At 48.9% G+C, this 19,933-nt stretch overlaps 1 protein-coding gene across 1 annotated transcript; it reads left to right on the forward strand.

The window, feature by feature from the left end:
* The first annotated feature begins 1,611 nt into the window (after nt 1–1,611).
* On the forward strand, nt 1,612–15,523 carry KCNV2 (potassium voltage-gated channel modifier subfamily V member 2). The gene is made up of 2 exons (XM_003420478.3): nt 1,612–3,225; nt 15,182–15,523. Exons 1-2 carry the CDS (start codon nt 1,849–1,851, stop codon nt 15,461–15,463), a joined length of 1,659 nt encoding a protein of 552 aa, XP_003420526.1. The 5' UTR covers nt 1,612–1,848; the 3' UTR covers nt 15,464–15,523.
* The last annotated feature ends 4,410 nt before the right edge of the window (nt 15,524–19,933 follow it).

A 19,933-nucleotide genomic window follows, 5' to 3' on the forward strand; every position in this document is an offset into this window, starting at 1 on the left:
TAATGTGATCACCTCCATGATGGGATCTGCTTTGAGCAGCCAATCAGTAGAAAGGGATGGGGGGGGTGGGGGGGGCCCTGCATCCAACGTAGGTGGACTTTCTGGCAAAGTTCTCAGGCTTTGGCTCACTCCTGTTCATCCTACCTCTGGTTCTTGGGACTTTAGCTAGCAGCTTACCTGCCGATCTTGGGATCTGTTGGCCCCCACAGCCTATGAGTCAGAGGTCTGTTGTCTGACCTGCTGGTCTTGGGTTTGCCAGCCCCTGAAGCTATGTGAGTCAGGTGAAGCCTCCAGCCTAATCCAGGGACTTGGGACTTTCCAGCCTCTACAACCTTGTGAACTATTTCCTCAATGTAAATCTCTCTCTCTATATAGATATACATACAGGCACTTCACTGGTTTTGCTTCTCTAGAGAACCCAGCATAAGACAGTGGCTGGGCAGGACTGCAAGTCCCTGAGAACATCTTCTATTACAGACTCCTAGAATCTAGGAGAGAAACATGGCACAGTTCTTCTCTCAAAGCCCCCCAGAAGGGATCGACATGGCCAAAACCCTGATACCCTGATACAGACTTCTAGCCTCCAGAACTGTGAGGAAATAAGTTTCTGTTCTTTAAAGTCACCCACTTTTTGGCATTGCATTACGGCAACCCCAAGTAACTAAGGCATCTTCCAACCAACCCTGGGATTCTACCTTGAAACATGCACTTATGCTTTAAGAGAGAAAGACAGACAAAGGGAGGGAGAGAGAGAGACTGACGAACGGAGCAGACTGGACTCCAGAGCAGAGCTGCTAAGGAGAATCCATTTGAACAAAGGTGGCCCTGTAGAGCTTGGGTACTAACCAAAAGGTGGGCAGTTTGAATCTACCAGGTGCTCCTTGGAAACCCTATGGGGCAGTTCTACTCTGTCCTGTAGGATTGCTATGAGTGGGAATTGACCTCGATGGCAATGGGTTTGGTTTTGGTTTGGTGAATGGATGGGAGGGAGATCGTTTCAGATCTGATATGATGGAAACAAAGGGAGCCGACCTGCCCTGGGGCCAGTTTATCACCATTATACTGCTGTTTGTCATCCCTGCTAATGAAAGGCTCAGCAATCTACCTCTGAAAACTCAGCTGTTGGAAACCCTATGGAGCACCGTTTTACTCTGACAAAATGAGGTCGCTGTGAGTTGAAGCTGACACAAGAGCAACTGGTTTTGAACTGAAAGGCTGACAGGTGAACCCACCCAGAGGCACCTCGGAAGAAAGGCCTGGCAATCTGTTTCCAACAGGTGACAGCCACGAAAACCCTGTGGTAAGCGTTCTACTCTAACACATGTGGGGTCGCCTTGAGTCAGATTAGACTTTTGCCAACTGGTGAGGTGCGGTTTTGGTTAGGGCAGAGAGTCTACACTCTCCACCACTAAGCATAAAGACCCCGGCATCCTGCATCTATCTCCGTAGGCATACAGGGTGCACTTCCTAAGGGCAGGGCCGGCCGGCATTTTTATTAGCAATAATCTCAGCCTTCTTTTTATCTACAGATTTCAGACCACATAATCACCCTGGACGTCACAGAATGGAGGGAGGGCGGAGGAAAGAGGCTAAGAGGCTCTAAATCCCTGCTAACACTTGCTTCTTCCCTAGCAGCAAGATTAGAGCAGCCAGCAGCGTCGCATGTGTCAGACCCGTGGATGTGGGGGGCTGGCCAGGGCCTCAGGGGCAGCTCAGAGGGCAGTGCCTGGGCCCTGGGTGAGCTGGTCCAGGCAGAGCGGGAACTGATTCTCGCTCCTCCGGCCGTGAGCAGGCTAGGGACGCCACGCCAGCCAGGAAGGAAAAGTGTAGCGACCACCTGCCCCAGCTATGCTGAAGCAGAGCGAGCGGAGGAGGTCTTGGGGCTACAAGCCCTGGAGCACCTCGGATAGTGAGGATGCATCCCAGGCAGGGGGCAGCCACCACCGCAGAAGCATCTGCTCGGTGAGCGCGCGCTCCAACTCCCAGGCCAGCATCCCCCCGTGGACCGAGGGCAACTACAACTACTACATCGAGGAGGACGAGGATGGCGAGGAGGAGGACCCTTGGAAGGACGAGCCGGCAGAAGAGATCAGCAGCGCCCAAGCGGACCTCCTCTCCGACACTGCGTCCCTGTCGTCCACGCTGAACGTAAACGTGGGCGGCCACAGCTACCGCCTGGACTACGGCGAGCTGGCCTGCCACCCCAAGACGCGCCTGGGCCGCCTGGCCACCTCGGCCAGCCGCAGCCGCCAGCTGGGCCTGTGCGACGACTACGAGGAGCGCACGGACGAGTACTTCTTCGACCGCGACCCGGCCGTCTTCCAGCTGGTCTACAACTTCTACGCGTCGGGCGTGCTCCTGGTGCGCGACGACCTGTGCCCTCGCAGCTTCCTGGAGGAGCTGGGCTACTGGGGCGTGCGGCTCAAGTACACGCCGCGCTGCTGCCGCATCAGCTTCGAGGAGCGGCGCGACGAGCTGGCCGAGCAGCTGAAGATCCAGCACGAGCTGCGCGCCCAGGCGCAGGCCGAGGAGGCGGAGGAGCTCTTCAGCCACATGCGCTTCTATGGGCCGCAGCGCCGCCGCCTCTGGAACCTCCTGGAAAAGCCCTTCTCGTCGGTGGCCGCCAAGACTATCGGGGTGGCCTCCAGCCTCTTCGTGCTGATCTCCGTGGTGGCGCTGGCGCTCAACACGGTGGAGGAGATGCAGCCGGCGGGGGCGCGGGGCGCGGGGGGCAGCAGCGAGGCGCGGCCGCTGCTGGAGCACGTGGAGATGCTGTGCATCGCCTTCTTCACGCTGGAGTACCTGCTGCGCCTGGCCTCCACGCCTGACCTGCGGCGCTTCGCGCGCGGCGCGCTCAACCTGGTCGACCTGGTGGCCATCCTGCCGCTCTACCTGCAGCTGCTGCTGGAGGGCGTCACGGGCGAGGACGGCCAGAGTTCGGCGCGGGAGCACGACCTGGAGACGGTGGGCCGCGTGGGCAAGGTGGGCCAGGTGCTGCGCATCATGCGCCTCATGCGTATCTTGCGTATCCTCAAGCTGGCGCGCCACTCCACCGGGCTGCGCGCCTTCGGCTTCACGCTGCGCCAATGTTACCAGCAGGTGGGCTGCCTCCTGCTCTTCATCGCCATGGGCATCTTCGCCTTCTCGGCCGCCGTCTACTCTGTGGAGCACGACGTGCCCGGCACCAACTTCACCAGCATCCCCCACTCGTGGTGGTGGGCCGCGGTGAGTCCCACGGCCCCAGGCCCCACAGAAGCGGGGCTTCCCTGTCCTTGGTTATCCGGGCAAAGTCCTGGTCTGTCCCCAGCTTTGCAAAACGACCTCTACTCCCGCGTCTCATCACTGCCTCCTGCTGAGACAACAGGCGGGGCAAGGGCAGTCAACTGCAGTGGGGTCTGTTGCACGCAGGGGAGGGTGTTAAAGGGTTGGAAGGCAGAGACACTGTAGTCCGGTAAGTAACCGAATTTGACTTGGTCCTGTTGTTGTTGGGTGCCTGGAGTTGATTCTGAGTTTTAGCGACTGCATGAGACAGAGTAGAACTGCCCTGTAGGGTTTTCTTGGTTGTAAAAAAAAAAAAAAAAATTTTTTTTTTTAACCTTTACAGAAGCAGATTGCCAGGCCTTTCTCCTGTAGGGCTGCTGGGTGGGTTGGAACTGCCAACCTTTCAGTTAGCAGCCAGACACTTAACAGTTGCACCTTCAGGGCTCCTTTGACTTGGTCCTAAACCCCAAAACCACACCCATTGCGGTGGAGTCAATTCCAAGTCCTAGTGACCCTATAGGACAGAGCAGAAGTGCCCCATAGGGCTTCCAAGGAGCAGTTGGTGGATTCGAACCGCCGAGCTTTTGGTTAGCAGTGGTAGCTCTTAACCACTGTGCCACCAGGGCTCTGGCTTGCTCCTAGGAATCCCCAAACCCAGATTTAGTCAAAGTTCTGGGCGGGTGAATTTAAGGAGGATTCATTATTCATGTAGATGCAAGTGGTTTTACCACTTCCTGAGCACCTGCTGTGTAAAGTGGAGTCCCAGGTGGTGCAAACAGTTAACGCGCTCAGCTGCTAACCAGGTAGGAGGTTCAAGTCCACCCAGAGGAGCCTTGGAAGAAGGCCCTGGCCATCTATTTTCAAAAAATCAGCCATTGAAAACCCTGTGCAACACAGTTCTACTCGGACACATGTGGGGTCGCCAAGAGTCCATTCAGCGGCAGCTGGATTTTGGTTCTGTACTGTGATCAGAGAAGAAGAGTACCTGCTGCCAGTCCCACGTCTGCCAGTAGTTAACTGTGACCCGGAATAATTAACTGTGACACCTCGCCCCACAGTCTCTGGCCCTCAGTCTCCTCTTTGGAAGGGAAAGTTAGACGTATAGAGAAAGACCCTCAACGAGGTAGACTGACACAGTGGCTGCAACATTGGCCTCAAACAAAGCAATGATTGTGAGGATGGTGCAGGACTGGGGAGTATTTCATTCTGTTGAACGTAGGGTCGCTGTGAGTGGGAGGTGACTCAATGGCTCCTAACAGCAACAGCAACAGTTCATTGACCCTCCGTTCTCTGGGAGTGGATTGTTCATGAGTACACCAGGATTTGCAAGCTTTCCTCAGTGGTGGGATGACATTAGACTCCTCCTAAAAGAGCTAGCCAAAGGCCACTCCTCTGATCATATTCCACGTGGCGAAAGGTCATCCCCATAGTAGATAAACCGTGTGTACAGATGGCACTGATGGAGGGTTACATGTCTCTAGCAGATGACATGCCCGTCGGCCGTGAGTAAAGCTAAAACCACAACGGAATTTTAGAGTCAATTTGCCTCCACTGAAGTACCTTAAAGGGCACAGAATCCAGTGGGCTCTTCGATACTGCAGTTTTAACCGATAAAACCTTTTTACTTTTGGTATATTAATCTAATGATTTTGTTAAGAGTTCTATTACTAATATTGGATTTCCATTTTTTTTAAAAAGAGAATTTCTTGAAGTGAATGCCCAATGATCTTGCTTAATTTCCTGATCTATTTCGTGTACAACAAAGTTTAAAACTTCTAAAATGCTCCCTTTGTATCTCGACCGAAGGTATTTGACTCAGGATCAGTATTTTCCATACATTTTGCCATAAAAATTGATTCACCATTCAGTTTTTATCCTTAACATTTTTTTTTTTTTTTTTAACCAGCAATTGCTTTTGCCAAGGTGAGTTTTCTTCTGTGGCCGTTGTCTCTAGCAGGCACTGTTTTCACAGGCTGGATTTTGCCCATCTCAGCCTGACCATGTGCAGTTCTGGCCTTTGCCCAATTTATTCTCTGAGAATTATTTATACTAGTAAAATCATGAATTAGATAAAAGACTGGTAACTTGCCTTTGTTTCTAAACTAATATGAAGACATGAGAACAGTACACACAGTAAGAGCAGTCCCCCTCGGGTGTTCTAAGGCTGCTCTATTCCCCAGGACTGATACATCGTTAATCCAATTCTTCTCTGTACTTCCCGTTACACTGCATCATGTGTACTAAGCATCCCTGTTCTCGGTAGAGCAGAGAGAATAGATCACTGTTAAAATTACAGGGACAAAATGCCTTGTGTCAGATGTGTAGGTCCAAAGTGAAAAGATGCCCAATAGTGGGACCAGTTCCTCACGTAAGCGCAGAAATCTATCTTACTCACTTATCCAGCAAAAAACTGTTTAGTGCCTCCCACGCGCCAAGTAGGGCACTCAAGACTGAAAACGCAAAACCACAAAACCAGGCAACCCCACGTGCTACAGAGTAGAACTGTTCCCCAGGGCTTTCAAGGCAAGATCGCCCTGCCTGTCTTCCTAGGCACCTGTGAGTGAATTTGAACTGTCAACCTTTCGGCTAGTACTTAAGTGCTTAACCCTTTCCACCATCCAGGGATTCCTCTTTAGGTTAGTAATGGAGTGCAAAGAGCTCTGGTAGCACAGTGGTTAAGTGCTTGGCTGCTAACCGAAAGCTCGGCAGTTTGAACCCACCAGCCGCTCCACGGGAGAAAGACGTGGCAGTCAGCTCCTGTAATGATCATAGCCTAGGAAACCTTATGGGGCAGTTCTACTCTGTCCTATAGGGTCACTATGAGTCAGAATTGACTTGACAACATACAGCAACAGTTGAGTGCAAACCATTTGCTCCACCCAGAGACCTCTACGAAGGATACGGAGTGAGAGAAAAAAGGGTATAGTTCCTTCCTTCAGGAAACTTACATTCTAGCGGACGAAGACAGATAAATATTTTCAGATATTTGTGTGTCCTTTGTAGGATGATGGAGCCCTGGTGGTGCAGTGGTTAAGAGGTTGGTTGCTAACCAAAAGGTTGGCAGTTGGAATCCACTAGCTGCTCCTTGGAAACTTTATGGGGCAGTTCTACTCTGTCTATAGGGTCACTATGAGTCAGAATCTACTTGATGGCAGTGGGGCTTTTTGATTTTTGTAGGATAATAGAATGGCGAGGGACTTGGGTGGTGGAATCTACCTTCGATGAGATAGTCAGAGAAGCCATACTAGAGAAGGTGACATTTGAGCTGAAATTTGAATCATGAGAAGATACTCATCGAAATACGCATGGCTAAATAGACATGAGAATTTGAGACATGGAATCCTACAAGTTACTCCGATCCAGTGGTCTCCAGCCATTTTATCGATCATACACCTCATAAAGTAAAAGGTTGTGCGCATACACCCATGATAAATATATATTTAGTTATTTAAAAATTATATAACTTTATTGTTCACTTGTTGCCATGATAATGCCGCATCACAAACAACCCAAAAACTCAGTGGCCTCACACATTAAGCATTTATTTAGTTCACAAGTTGGCAAGTCAGCGGTTTGGGCTGGCCTAAACTAGAAGGTTCTTCTAATCTGGGCTGGGCTCACGCACACGTCTGAGGGCCAGCTGACTGACTCTGGGCCACACGTCCCCCACCTTCCAGCAGGCACGTACCTCTGGCTGTCGTACTGGGTAAGAGAGAACACGCAAACCCAGCCATGCAAGCACTTCTGCTCATGGCACTCGCTCAGTCCGTTGGCCAAAGCAAGTCACATGGCCAAACTCAGCATCAAGGGGTAGAGCAGGTTAGCCCGCCCACTGTAGGAGGGCACCGCCAGCTTGGATGGCAGAGAGCTTAGATATAGGAAGATACAAAGAATTAGGTCCAGTAATACAGTCATTCTACTGCACTAGTGGTTCAGTGGTAGAATTCTCGCCTTCCATGCAGGAGGCCAGAGTTCAGTTCCTGGCCAAGGCACCGGATGCACAGCCACCACCCATCTGTCGGTGGAAACCCTGGTGGTGCAGTGGTTAAGAGCTAACCAAAACGTTAGCAGTTCAAATCCACCAGGTGCTCCTTGGAAACTCTATGGGGTAGTTCTACTCTGTCCTATAGGATCACTATGAGTTGGAAGCGACTCTACAGCAACGGGTTTGGTTTGGTTTTTGGTATGATGCTGAAGAGGTTTCAGCAGAGCTTCCAGACTAAGAGAGACCAGGAAGAAAGGCCTGGTAACCTACTTGCAAAAATCAGCCAATGAAACCCTGTGGATCACAAAGGTGCAATCTGCAGCCTATCATGGGGATGGCACAGAGCCAGGAAGCATTTCATTCAGTTGTGTGTGAGGTCTCCATGAGGCGGGGGCCAGCTTAAAGGCAGCTAACGACAACTGCAGCAGTATATTACTCCTCAAATATGTTATGCACATCAGAAAACATGTACTCGCAAGTTGGAATTTTAAAGATAAGAAAACTATGGCGGGTGTTTTCTTCCACCACACCAATGCTGTATCCCTTGTGGAGTATTTACCCCGTATTAAAGACAGAGTCTCTAATCTGTTCTTTTCTGTGTTTACAGTACTTTTAGATAACCCCCAATCTGATCTGCTTTTAATGACCATCCCTCTCTCTGCTGCCAAGAATCTTGCAACCTTCCTCTGTAATTCAGCTCTTGGGTTTTAAGAGAAATACAGTAATTTTCGTTATTGTGAATTGTGCTACAGCTGCAGAACAAATCCCTCCTGGCCAGTTATGCCTGCAAATGCTTGTGCAGAGGGATACAAGACAGACCCAACTTACTCATCTGTCAAACAGAGGTTATTTGTGAGCATAAATGTAATAGGAAACACCTGTAAAATGCTCACCCCAATAAATAGAAGCTACCATATCTGAGTAGTTCGCTAGTCTTCATCACATGGAAGCAATAACTTTCGCTTCCAGCATCGTTGTAGGGAAAATAAAACAGAAGTGATTCCTTCTCTCCTGGGGGAAAGAGAGAGACTGTGATCCATACAAAAGGGCCAGCTGTTCGGTCTTGGGAGACCTTCGGAGTGTCCGGATCGACAGGCCCCCGCCTGGAGCAATTCCAGCCACATTGGGGCTGTCCGGGTTCCATGGGTGTGGGAACTGCGTGGCACAGCTCAGCAAGAACAATTAGCTCTATGATGAAGCCCTAAGCCTTGGCCTCCTGGGTGGGTGTGTTTTTAAATAAATCTGAGCAATCAACCACTTCCTCGTGAGCTTTCCAGAGCAAGTTAAACTTGTAAAAACCAAACAGGAAACCATGTCATGAGCGCATTCCTTCAAAAACAAACAAAAACTCTTCATGTAAAAAATTGACCTTTAACTGAGACATCCGACCCTTCCCCGCTCCACCTCTGTTTTCCTAAATAAAGTACGTGATCGTTTCTTTGCAAGGACGTGGCACTTACAAGCCCACTGAGATTTAGTGATTGATGGAGAGATTGCTCTGAAGAGCCTCATTTGGAAGGTGAATTCAGGTAACAGCCAGGAAAACAGAAACCAAGTTGGGTTTTTCATAAGGCATGGTTGCGGGGTGGGGGAATTGGAGTTGGAAGGCTGGAAGAGCAAAACGGGGGAGCGGAAGTAACCCAGAGATCAGTAGCTGCAGGAAATAGCTGTCAGCCCTAGAACTGGGGGAACAGGGAGCAAAGGCAGTGTTACCAGATCCAAGGAGCAGACTGTGTGGCTGTTGCTGGGACCCCGGAGGGGGCACCATGAGGTTACGTCATGGTGTTGAAAGATGCCAGAGCTATAGCTGTCTGCTGTTGTTGGCAGGATGATGACAGGACCAAAAAACAGTAATAAAAATCCAGTTGTTGTTGAATTGATCCTTACTCATGGCAACCCCATGTGAGTCGGAATAGAACTGTGCTCCTTAGGGTTCTCAGTGGCTGATTTTTGGGGCAATACATCACCAGGCCCTTCTTCCAAGGTGCCTATGGGTGCACTTGAACCTCCGACCTTTTGGTTAGCAGCAGAGCACTTTAGAATAGAGACTCCTATCCCCTCTTCCCGCCTTCCAGTCTCCTACCACTGTTTCCCATTGGTAGAAAGCAAACAGAGAACAGCGGCAAGGGCGTCTGGGAAGTGTAGCTGGCAACTCCCAGGTGCTGAGTTACAGGAAAAGAGTTCAGAAGGGTGACGGGTTTGGGGCTGACAGACAGCGGGTGCATATCTGACACAGAAGGCATTAAAGTTCTCCTGGCACCTCCAGAAATAGCACCCCAAGTCAAAAAACAAACCCACTGCTGTTGATTTTGACTCACAGTGACTCTATAGGACAGAGTAGACCTGCCCCACGGGGTTTCCAAGGCTGTACTCTTTATGGACGGTAACTGCCACATCCTTCTCCCTCGGAGCAGTTGGTGTGTTCAAACTGATGACCTTTTGGTTAGCAGCCGAGCGCTTCAGCAGCAGGCGACCAGGGCTCCCTTCAGAAATAGCCCAGGAGCTATAAATGGGACAGAGGCTAGTAGGCACTTTAATCCCTTTTTATCTTACAGGCTGATGCCCTTTTGTCTCCTTAAACTATGCTTCTCCTGTTGGCCACGATGGCTGGGGCGGGCACCGCAGAGCTGTGGCGGCAGGGAGAAGTCCCAAGGAAGCCGAGGGTGCTGACTGGCTCATGACTGCGGACCTTGCTCTGGACAGATGAACAGATCCCCAGACTTGCATTATTATGGTTTTGCCTTACCCCAGGCACCAGTTAATCAGCTGCTGCCCAGGACGGAGCGTGGACGATGAGGTGGAGGGATACAGAGGAAGGAAAAGAATCACACGAAGCGCCTGTTTTAAAAGTTCGCTCCAGTCTTACATTGGTTTTACTTTACTCCTGACCCCAACTTTTTTTTCTTTTGGCTGACCTTAGATTGAAAAGTCAAAAGCTAAGAGTCGGGACTGACTCGATAGCAACTAACAACAACAACTAGTTTCCCCCGAGGCATCTCTGGGGGGTGCACGTGGTTACCTGCTTGACTACTAGCTGGAGGGCTGGCAGTTCCAACCCACTCAGAGGTGCCTTGGGAGACAGGTCTGGCTGTCTGCTTCCGAAAGCTCACAGCTTTGAAAACCCTATGGAGCAAGCAGTTCTACTCTGCACACAGGGGGCTGCCATGAGCCGGGATGGACTCGACGGCAACTAATAACAACGGCAACGGTTTTCCCAAAGAATCTGAGGTGGTAAAGGCTGAAAGTTTGGGCTAATATTATTACACAACCAAATGTTGTCCTTCGAAGGATTCAACTTTAAAAACCTCTCCTTAGCCCATCCATGCTGCTGTCGCCGTAGTTTTGGAATCCCTCTTTTGGGTTATCATCTGCACAGAAGATTCAGTGGCCTGACCTTGCTGCAGATAATCTTATCCACCCTGGTGGTTAGCTCTAGGTGCCGATCTTACACTCAAGCGGCTTTTAACTATTTTTGAATATTGACTCCACCCTCAAAAAGGTAAAGACTTAGCGCCATTACAAAGCAGCACGCGGACATGTCAGAGGCCCTGGAGATAATTCTTCGGTGGAATTCCAAGCATGTTTTGATCAGTGGAAGTAGTGTTAGAATGAGGTCATGGGTGACCACCTTGCGGGGAACGATAACCCTCACCTATATATTAAAGTTCTGACATGTTTGCCACTGGTACCATAAGGGGGAGGTGGTGAGTCCCTGAGTGCAAACAGTAATGTGCTCTGCTGCTAACCTGAAGGTTGGAGGTTCAAGTCCACACAGAGGCACCTCAGAAGAAAGGCCTGGTGATCTACTGCCAAAAAAATCAGCCATCAAAAACCCCATGGAGCACAACTGGTTAGCTGGTGCACAGGGCAAAGCACCGTTTCCACAGCCTAACCCACCAGCCGCTCCTTGGAACCGTAAGGGGCGGTTCTACTCTGTTGCTATGAGTTGGAATCAACTCGACGGCAGCTAGTTTGTTTTTGTTTTTGTTTTTTTAATGGGTCGAATAAGCCTAAGAACTAACATTATTGCTCGAACACCCTGTGCCCAGCACGCATTCAGTTCCCATAACCACCCTATGAGCCAAAACCAAAACCAAACCCGTTACCGTGGAGTCGATTCCCATACATAGAGACCCTATAGCACAGAGCAGAATGGCCCCATAGGATTTGCAAGGCCCTGGTGGCACAGTGGTTACCAGCTCATCTGCTAACCAAAAGGTGGAGTTTGAATCCACCAGCCACTCCTTGGAAAACCGAGGGAGCAATTCTATTCTGTCCTATAGAGTCTCTATGAGTCTGAATCGACTAGAAGGCAATGGCTTTTTTTTTTACATATATAAATCTTTACAGAAGCAAACTGCCACATCTTTCTCCCACGGGGCAGCTGGCGGGTTTGAACCACCGATATTCTGGTTAGCAGCCAAGTGCTCAACCACTGCACCACCAGGACTCCTTTTTGACAACCCTGTGAAGTAGGTTCTATTCTTATCCCCATATTTCAGAAGGAGAGACTGAGGCATAGACAATTTAGGAGGCTTGCCCAAACCACACAACTGGGAAGTGGATTCAGACCCACTTAGTCAAGTGCCGTGCCCATTTCCTTAGCGTGGTCTGCACCCCCCTGCCTCTTTTCGGTGCTTGCTCGCATCTTTCCACGGTGGAAAGGGGCAGTCCACTCTCAGCAGGCCCCTCACTGCAGATGGAGCAGCAAGAGATGGTAAGTCACCCGCCCCAACAGGAGGTGCACGCTTTCCCTTTCTACGAGCTGGTGCGGCTGTGGTTCTTATTAGCTCCCCAGATGTGGCCAGCCGGTTCACTTCTCCACTTCATTCTAACCACAGACACACTGATTCAGGTTCAAACCAGCCCTTACAGCATCAGAACAAAAGGTCTAACGGCCACCTTGCTGCCAACCAAGAAGGTGGCTTTGTACATTGACTGCCACTCGCCGGAAAATTGTGATGATAACTATACAAATCGGTGAAGCAAATGGTGCATCCTGGCAGTGTGCAACGCACAATTTTTACAACGGTCAGCAACCACCAGTAAAAAGAAAAGCCAGTTGCCATCCAGTCAGCTCTGACTCATGACAACCCCATGTGTGTCATAGTGGAACTGCGCTCCCTAGGGTTTTCAATGGCTGATTTTTTCAGAAGTAGATCTCCACACTTTTCTTCCAAGGCACCTCTGGGTGGACTCAACCCTCGCTTGCCAATCTCTGCTCTAAAGGAAACCGACTCACATATGTTTTCTACGTTGTATAATAAGTACTGAGTGTTTATATCTAAGCCTTTATAAGGCTTTTTAAAAATTTCTTGGTTAAAAAGTAGTGGAAACCCCCTGCCCTTATGGCTGAGATTAAACTCTAAAAATTTTGGAAAATCCTGAGGTAGAAGCCAGAATGGGGCCATCAAGTCGGCTTTCCACGCATGACGGAATGAAATGCTGCCAGGCCTTGCGCCATCCTCGTGATCAGTTGCAGATTGGACCTTTGTGACCTGTAGGGTTTTCATGGAATGATTTTCAGAAGCAGATCGCCAGGCCTTTCTTCCCAGGTACCTCTGGGAGACTTGAACCTCCAGACTTTCGCTTAGCAGCTGAGCGTGTTAACCATCTGCACCACCCAGAACTCCCTGTAAGCAACAACTCTGCCTGAAGGCTTCTATTAATTTAGCCAGTAGTCTGGGGACCGAAGGGAATCTTAGCACATGAGGCGTAGAAAACAGGCCCCTGGGGACCTTCTCTGGGCTTTTTCTGGCTACACTGACTGATAACTACTCCCCTGGGTATCTGCATTTTAAAACAGAAGCTTGTTAACCCAAATAAATCGCTAATTAGTGGAACTTAAAGCAGTGTGACAAGAGTGATGGGAAGAATTTCATGCAGGGTGAGCATATTTTTGGTCGGTGATGTCATACAAAAGTCCCTTCATAAAATAATAAGAGTATGTTTCTCTGGATATTTGCCATTAAAGCATCTGCATGTAAAATTTCTCATCTGAACTACATAACAACTCTGAGAAGTATTATAACTGCATTTTAAAGATGAGAAGAGAACGATGGCAGAGTTTGTTCACTGCCTTCACTATACCTAATAAAAAAAAAAAAATTTTTTTTTTTTTTTACTTGGCTTAAAACCCAAAGGAAACAAACCAGTTGCCATCGAGTCAGTTCCAACTCATGATGACCCATGTGTGTCAGAGTAGAACTGTGCCCCACAGGTTTTCAGTGACTGATTGGCTAGTAACCAAAAGTTTGGTGGTTTGAACCCACCCAGAGGAGCCTTGGAAGAAAGGCCCAGAGATCTGCTCCTGAGAGGCCACAGCCAAGAAGACCCGGGGAGCACAGTTGTACTCTGATGCACATGGGGTCACCATGAGTTGGCGTCGACTCGGCTGCAGCTGGATTGGTTTTGGTTGGATCTTTTGGAAATAGATCACCAGGCCTGTCTTCCGAGGGGGTTCCAACCACCAACTTTTGGTTAGTACCTGAATGCTCAACCATTTGCTGAAATATTTTTATATATGGAATATATATGTTTGTATTTATAAACAGATATATTTACATGCTTAATTTACACATTTGTATTTCATAAATACAACTCTATATAAATATAAACATACATAGGAAATATGTATCGTTTTTCACCTTGTTTTGCTCAGCATTTTAGTCTTTTGAAATGTATATGAAATAAAATATAAATATAATATGAAATATATAAATGTGTAAGTGAAGTATGCATATTTCATATACGTATGAAATATATATGTAGGAAATACATTTATGGGTGAAACACATCTTTATGTGTGAACACATGTTCCACACGTCCATTATCTTATTTAGTCTTCATAAGACTCCTGAGGAAACCCTGGTGGTGTAGTGGTTAAGAGCTACGGCTGCTAACCGAAAGGTCAGCAGTTCGAATCCACCAGGGGCTCCTTGGAAACTCTATGGGGCAGTTCCACTCTGTCCTATAGGGTCACTATGAGTCACTAATCGCCTCAACAGCAGTGAGTTTTGAGTTTTTGAGACTCCTGAGAGTGAGGTGTTACCCTCCGGTTTTAGATGAAGAAAGCAAGGGTCTGAGTGTCTTGCCCAAGGTCAGAGTAAGGACTTGAACCAGGTCGGACTGGTTCTAGGAGCCCTGGTGACTCAGTGGTTACAGTGCTCAACTGCTAACTGAGTCAGTGGTTTGAAACCACCAGCAGCTCTGCAGAAGAAAGATACGGCAGGCTACTTCTGTAAAGATTTATAGCCTTGGCCACCCTCTGGGGTTGCTTGGAGTCATAATCATCTCAAAGGCAGTGAGTGGTGGGTCTGACTGGTTTTAAGCTCAAACTCCAGTACATTTGTAACGTAGACAAACCTAGGAAGCCTGTTCGAAAAACTGACTGCAGCTGAGGGGAGACAAGGGCCAACATATATTGAGCACAACCTACACCAGGAGTTTACAGTGTTGGGGTACAAACCAAAAGGTTGGAGATTCAAGTTCATCTAGAGGCACCTCTGAAGAAAGGCCTGGCGATCTACTTCCAAAAAGTCATCTATTGACAAACTCTACAGATCACAGTTCTTCCCTGATACATACAGGGTCACCATGTGTCTGCAACTGGTCTGGTTATTTTTTTGGCTACACATGCATCTTATGTGCACGTCACAACCACCCTTTAAAGAAGGTCTCATTTCCCCTCTATCGTACATAAGAAAACTTACAAGTGATAGTCAAGATCTAAACCCACGTCTTCCAGCTCCAAAGCCTGTGTTCTTTCCATGACTCAGGTCTTGGAGGCAAACGTTCTGTCCCAGTGCCGCTCCATGGAGAGCTGTTATGTGACCCACATACACCTCCAGGGAGACAGAGAACCCACATGCCTGCTTCTCCCCCTTTCTTCTCCTCCCTTGCTAACAGCCCCATCCCTTCTGCCTTCCCCTACAGGTGAGCATCTCCACTGTGGGCTATGGAGACATGTACCCCGAGACCCACCTGGGCAGGCTCTTTGCCTTCCTCTGCATTGCTTTTGGGATCATTCTCAACGGGATGCCTATCTCCATCCTCTACAACAAGTTCTCTGACTACTACAGCAAGCTCAAGGCTTACGAGTACACGGCCATTCGGAGGGAGCGGGGAAAGGTGGACTTCCTGCAGAGAGCCAGGAAGAAGATGGCTGAATGCTTGGCTGCAAGCAACCCGCAGCCCACCCCCAGGCAAGAGAACTAATATTCAGTAGAACATGCTGCTGGTAGAGCCCATGAACTTCAAAGCTGCATTGCTCCATCTTTATTTATTATCAGGATTGTCCATGAAAGGACACGTGAAGCAGGCATTCCCAAAGGGCATTCCATTCAGAAGTTCTACCACTAGAAATGCTCATTTTGGCCCAGACTCAGACTGCCTGGCATTGCTCTGTATCTGTGCTATGTGAGAGTCTGCCCTTCCTGATGACATGGATATTGAAAACTACTAGAAAAGAGCAACATCTTAGAATTCTGTTGTAGCTCCTCATGGCACCTAGCTCGGTAAGTATGTTTGGACTTGAGTTGACTTGAGAAGATTTGCCTTGTTTAAAGGAAAAAAAAAAAAAAAGTCTTAAATTTCTAGACCAAGGGAGTGTTGCAGCAAGAACTATATGGGGTTGGGAGCTAGACCAACCTAGATCAGAATCCCAGAATGACCAGCTGTATGGTTTTGGGCAAGTTACTTTAATCCTCTGAGGCTCAGTTTCTCTAACTGTAAAGTGTAGATAAGAAGACCTACCTTGTAATACAATCATGGGGACTGGAGATCATATTTGTAAGTGCCCAATAAATGATAGCTGTTAAAATTATTTCAGTGGCTGCTCTGTAGTAGATTCTCTGGACCAGTGGTTTTCAACCAAGGGCAAATTTTCCCCTTATGGGACATTTGGCAATGTCTAGGTCCCTGGGAAGGAGCCCTGGTAGGGCTGGTGATTAAGGGCTCGGCTACTAAATGAAAGGTTGGTGGTTTGAACCCACCAGCCATACCATGGGAGAACAACGTGGCAGTCAGCTTCAGCAAAGATTACAGCCTAGAAAACCCTATGGGGCAGTTCTACTCTGTCCTATAGGATCACTATGAGTCGGAATTGACTAGACGGCACACAACAACAACAGATCCCTGGAAACACTGGTGGTGTAGGAAACCCTGATGGCCTAGTGCTTAAGAGTTTGGCTACTAACCAAAAGGTCAATAGTTTGAATCCACCAGGCACTCCTTGGAAACCCTATGGGGCAGCTCTACTCTGGCCTATAGGGTCCCTATAAGTTGGAATCAACTTGACGGCAAGAGGTTTTTTCTTTTTTGGGCGGTAGCACAAATGGTTTGCCTTAGGCTACTAACCAAAAGGTTGGTGGTTCTAATCCACTCAGGGGTGCTGTGGAAGGCTGGCTGGCACAGCCGTTGAAAACCCTGTGGAGCATTGTTCTACTCTGAAACACACGGGGGCGCCATGAGTTGGAGCTGACTCAACAGCAACAGGTTTAGCTTTTTGGTTGGAGACATTTTTTAATTGTCACCATCATGGAGGAGGGTGGAGAATGCTCCTGGCATCAAGTAGGTAGAGGCCTGGGATGCTGCTAAATATCCTACACAGGACAACAAAAAATTCCAAAACTCATTGCCATGGAGTTGATTCCGACTCCTAATGACCCTATAAGACAGAGTAGAACCGCCCCATAGGGTTTCCAAGACTGTAATCTTTATGGAAGCAGACTGTCACATCTTTCTCCCTGGGAGCGACTAGTGGGTTTGAACCGCCGACCTTTTCGTTAGCAGGCGAGAGCTTAACCACTCTGCCTCCAGAGATCCTTAACAGAGAATTATCTGACCGGAAATGTCTATAGTGCCAAGGCTGAGGAAGCCTGATCTAGACTTACCGTGTGAACCCCAGACTTGGCCTGTGAAGCATTCCAGAGTGTGCTGGCCTCTCCCTGCCTGGAAAGACACCCCCATATGATCTTCAGTCCCAGTGCCTCCTTCCTCTCTCCTTTCCATGAGAAACACTGCCATTTGGATAACTGGCTAAGCACAGATCAAAGAGAATGAAACAGACAAATAGACGTGGCCCTCCCTCTAGGCCCAGTCTGTGGCTTCGCCAACCAGTTCCACAGGAAGAAGGTCCTTTGTCCCCACTCTCCTTTTTCTCTATATTCATCTCTGTCTCTGCAGGACTATTGGGAATTGAGGTGCTGGAAATCAAAGACTCGTTTGACCTGAGCAGAGATTGCCCTTGTAAGTGGGGCTCGCCATGCTGACCATCAGATTTAGCTCAGAGGGTCTACCAAGGGCTTCCCTGTGCTCACTTCCCAATCTGTAGTGAGCTGTTTCACATGGTTTTCACTACATTGTAAATCTGTGCTTACCTTGCTTACTGGATCATCTGCCCCCATCAGGACTGTAAATTTGAAAAGAGGCTTTGATTCCACGGGAAGGTGCTACGAGGTTGGGAGGGAGATGCTGGCCATACCTAGAAGCAGAATCTTCGATGTGGTGAAAAAATGTGAAATTGTTCACTACAGATGATCTGGTAAGCAAGGTAAGCACCGTACTTACCTTGCCTATTGGATAATCCACCTCTGTGGTCTATACTTGTGTTGTAAAAATAAGCCTAATTATTTTTTGAGTTCTTAAAATGACAAGCTCTGTGAGTTATGTGTATAGTATGCAACTTCATTTAATCTTTAATGCATCGCTGAATAAGGTACCATGTTCCCTTTGTTATTCAGGAAGAAGTGGAGGCTTAGAGAGGTTAATCAGTCCAAGCTCACGTAGCCAATAAATAGTGGATGTTGTTAGTGGCCATCAAGTCAGCCCTGACGCATGGCGACCCCATGTGACAGAGTAGAACTGCTCCATGGGGTTTTCTAGGCTGTAATCTTTACAGAAGCAGATCACCAGACCTGTTTCTTCCTAGGAGCTACTGGATGGGTGCGAACCGGCAACCTCTGAGTTAGCAACTGCTGGCCAACCCCCTTGCGCCATCTGGGCGCCTTTATAAATGGCGGAACTGGGCTTCCGCCGTAGATCTGTCTGGTCCCTAAAGTTCTCAAACTGCATCCAACCAGCTGGAAAGCTTGTTGAGGCACAGATCCCTGGCCCCGCCCCCAGGGTTTTCGACTCTGTATTTCTAACAGGTATCAAGAGGTGATGCTGACGCTGCTGGTAGCAGGACCACACTTTGAAAACCTGAGTGTAAATTACTCTGCCTCTCCCACAAGGAGCTGTAGTTATAAACCTGGGTACAGTCACCAGAAGGAAACTCCATCTCCCTCCCCATTTCTCCCAACCCTTCTTACCAAAAGGAAAAAGAAAGGTTGCCATTGAGTCAATTCCAACCCATAGCGATCCTATAGGACAGAGTAGAACTGCCCCACAGGGTTTCCAAGGGGTGACTGGTGGATTTGAACTGCCAACCTTTTGGTTAGCAGCTGTAGCTCTTAACCAGTGCACCACCAGGGCTCTCAAGCCTCCTTAACGTCGTCATAAATGTAGCTCTGGCCTCTGAAGACACCACTGTTGTAAGGTTGCTAGATAAAATACAGGGTACCCAGGGAAATCTGAATTTCAGAAGAACGACAATTTTTTTAGTAAAAGTATGTCCTAAATATTGCATGGTACCTACTTCTAAAAAAATTTACCTATTGTTTATCTATGGAGCCCTAGTGGTACAGTGGTTAAGCACCTAGCTGCTAGCGGAAAGGTTGGCAGTTCGAACCCATCAATGGCTCCATGGGAGAAGATGACAGCCTAGGAAACCCTATAGGGCACTTCTACTCTGTCCTATAGGGTCGCCATGAGTTAGAATCAACTCGACGGCATCTAACAACGTTTATGTAAAACTGAAATTTTAACCTGGCATCCTGTATTTTCATTCGTTAAATCTGGCAACCCCAGATTATTGTTTTTGAGAGTCAAAGCTTACCATCTGTGGATGGAAATTACCCATAAGACCTAAAACCCACCCAAACGGCAGGCCCCTCAGCTGGGGTGGGGGGGGGTAGGAGGGGGGCCCTTCTCCCTTCCATTGCCAAATAGAAGGGGGAAGAATTTGAATTCGATTTCTTCCAGATGCAGTCATGAGAAGGCTGTTAGTTGTGCCGGTGGTCCGGGACTCCCTCTGTATAACCACCCATCACACCCGCGTACACCTGCACCCTTCAAGGCCCTCAGCCCGCCTCCAGCCTTCAGGCTCCTTCGAGGCCTCAGAAGGGGAGGGCTTGGTGGTGGAGCACACCTGGCAAGGCTGTTAGGGGACTCAGGGAATACAGAAGGGCCCGAGTCCATCACCTCCTCCTCAGCTCAGGGCTTAGACTCCCTGAGAGAGAGGTGGGGGCCCCCGGGGGAGGAGGAGGTCAAGAGGGGGAAGACAAACTGGCCAATGGCAGTAAGCCCTCCTCCAGTCCCCACTGCCTACATCTGGCCTGACAGCTGTGCGCTGTCTCCAAGCGCCTGAGACAGACGGAGGGGAGTTAAAACCAAGGAGCCAAGGTTTCAGGAGCCCCACGTGTGCACACCCATTCACATGATCTCGCGCAGTCCTTCAGCCACCAGTGATGGAGGTCTCAGGGTCATCGCTTGCAAAGACCCAGACACGTGGAGCTGGGCACAGGCTCCGGAGTCAGATCTAGTTTTGAAGCCTGGCTCTGCCACTTAGTATGCGGCTGGACCATA

The sequence above is a fragment of the Loxodonta africana genome, chromosome 9 (assembly GCF_030014295.1).
Source record: "Loxodonta africana isolate mLoxAfr1 chromosome 9, mLoxAfr1.hap2, whole genome shotgun sequence".
Lineage (NCBI taxonomy): Eukaryota > Metazoa > Chordata > Mammalia > Proboscidea > Elephantidae > Loxodonta > Loxodonta africana.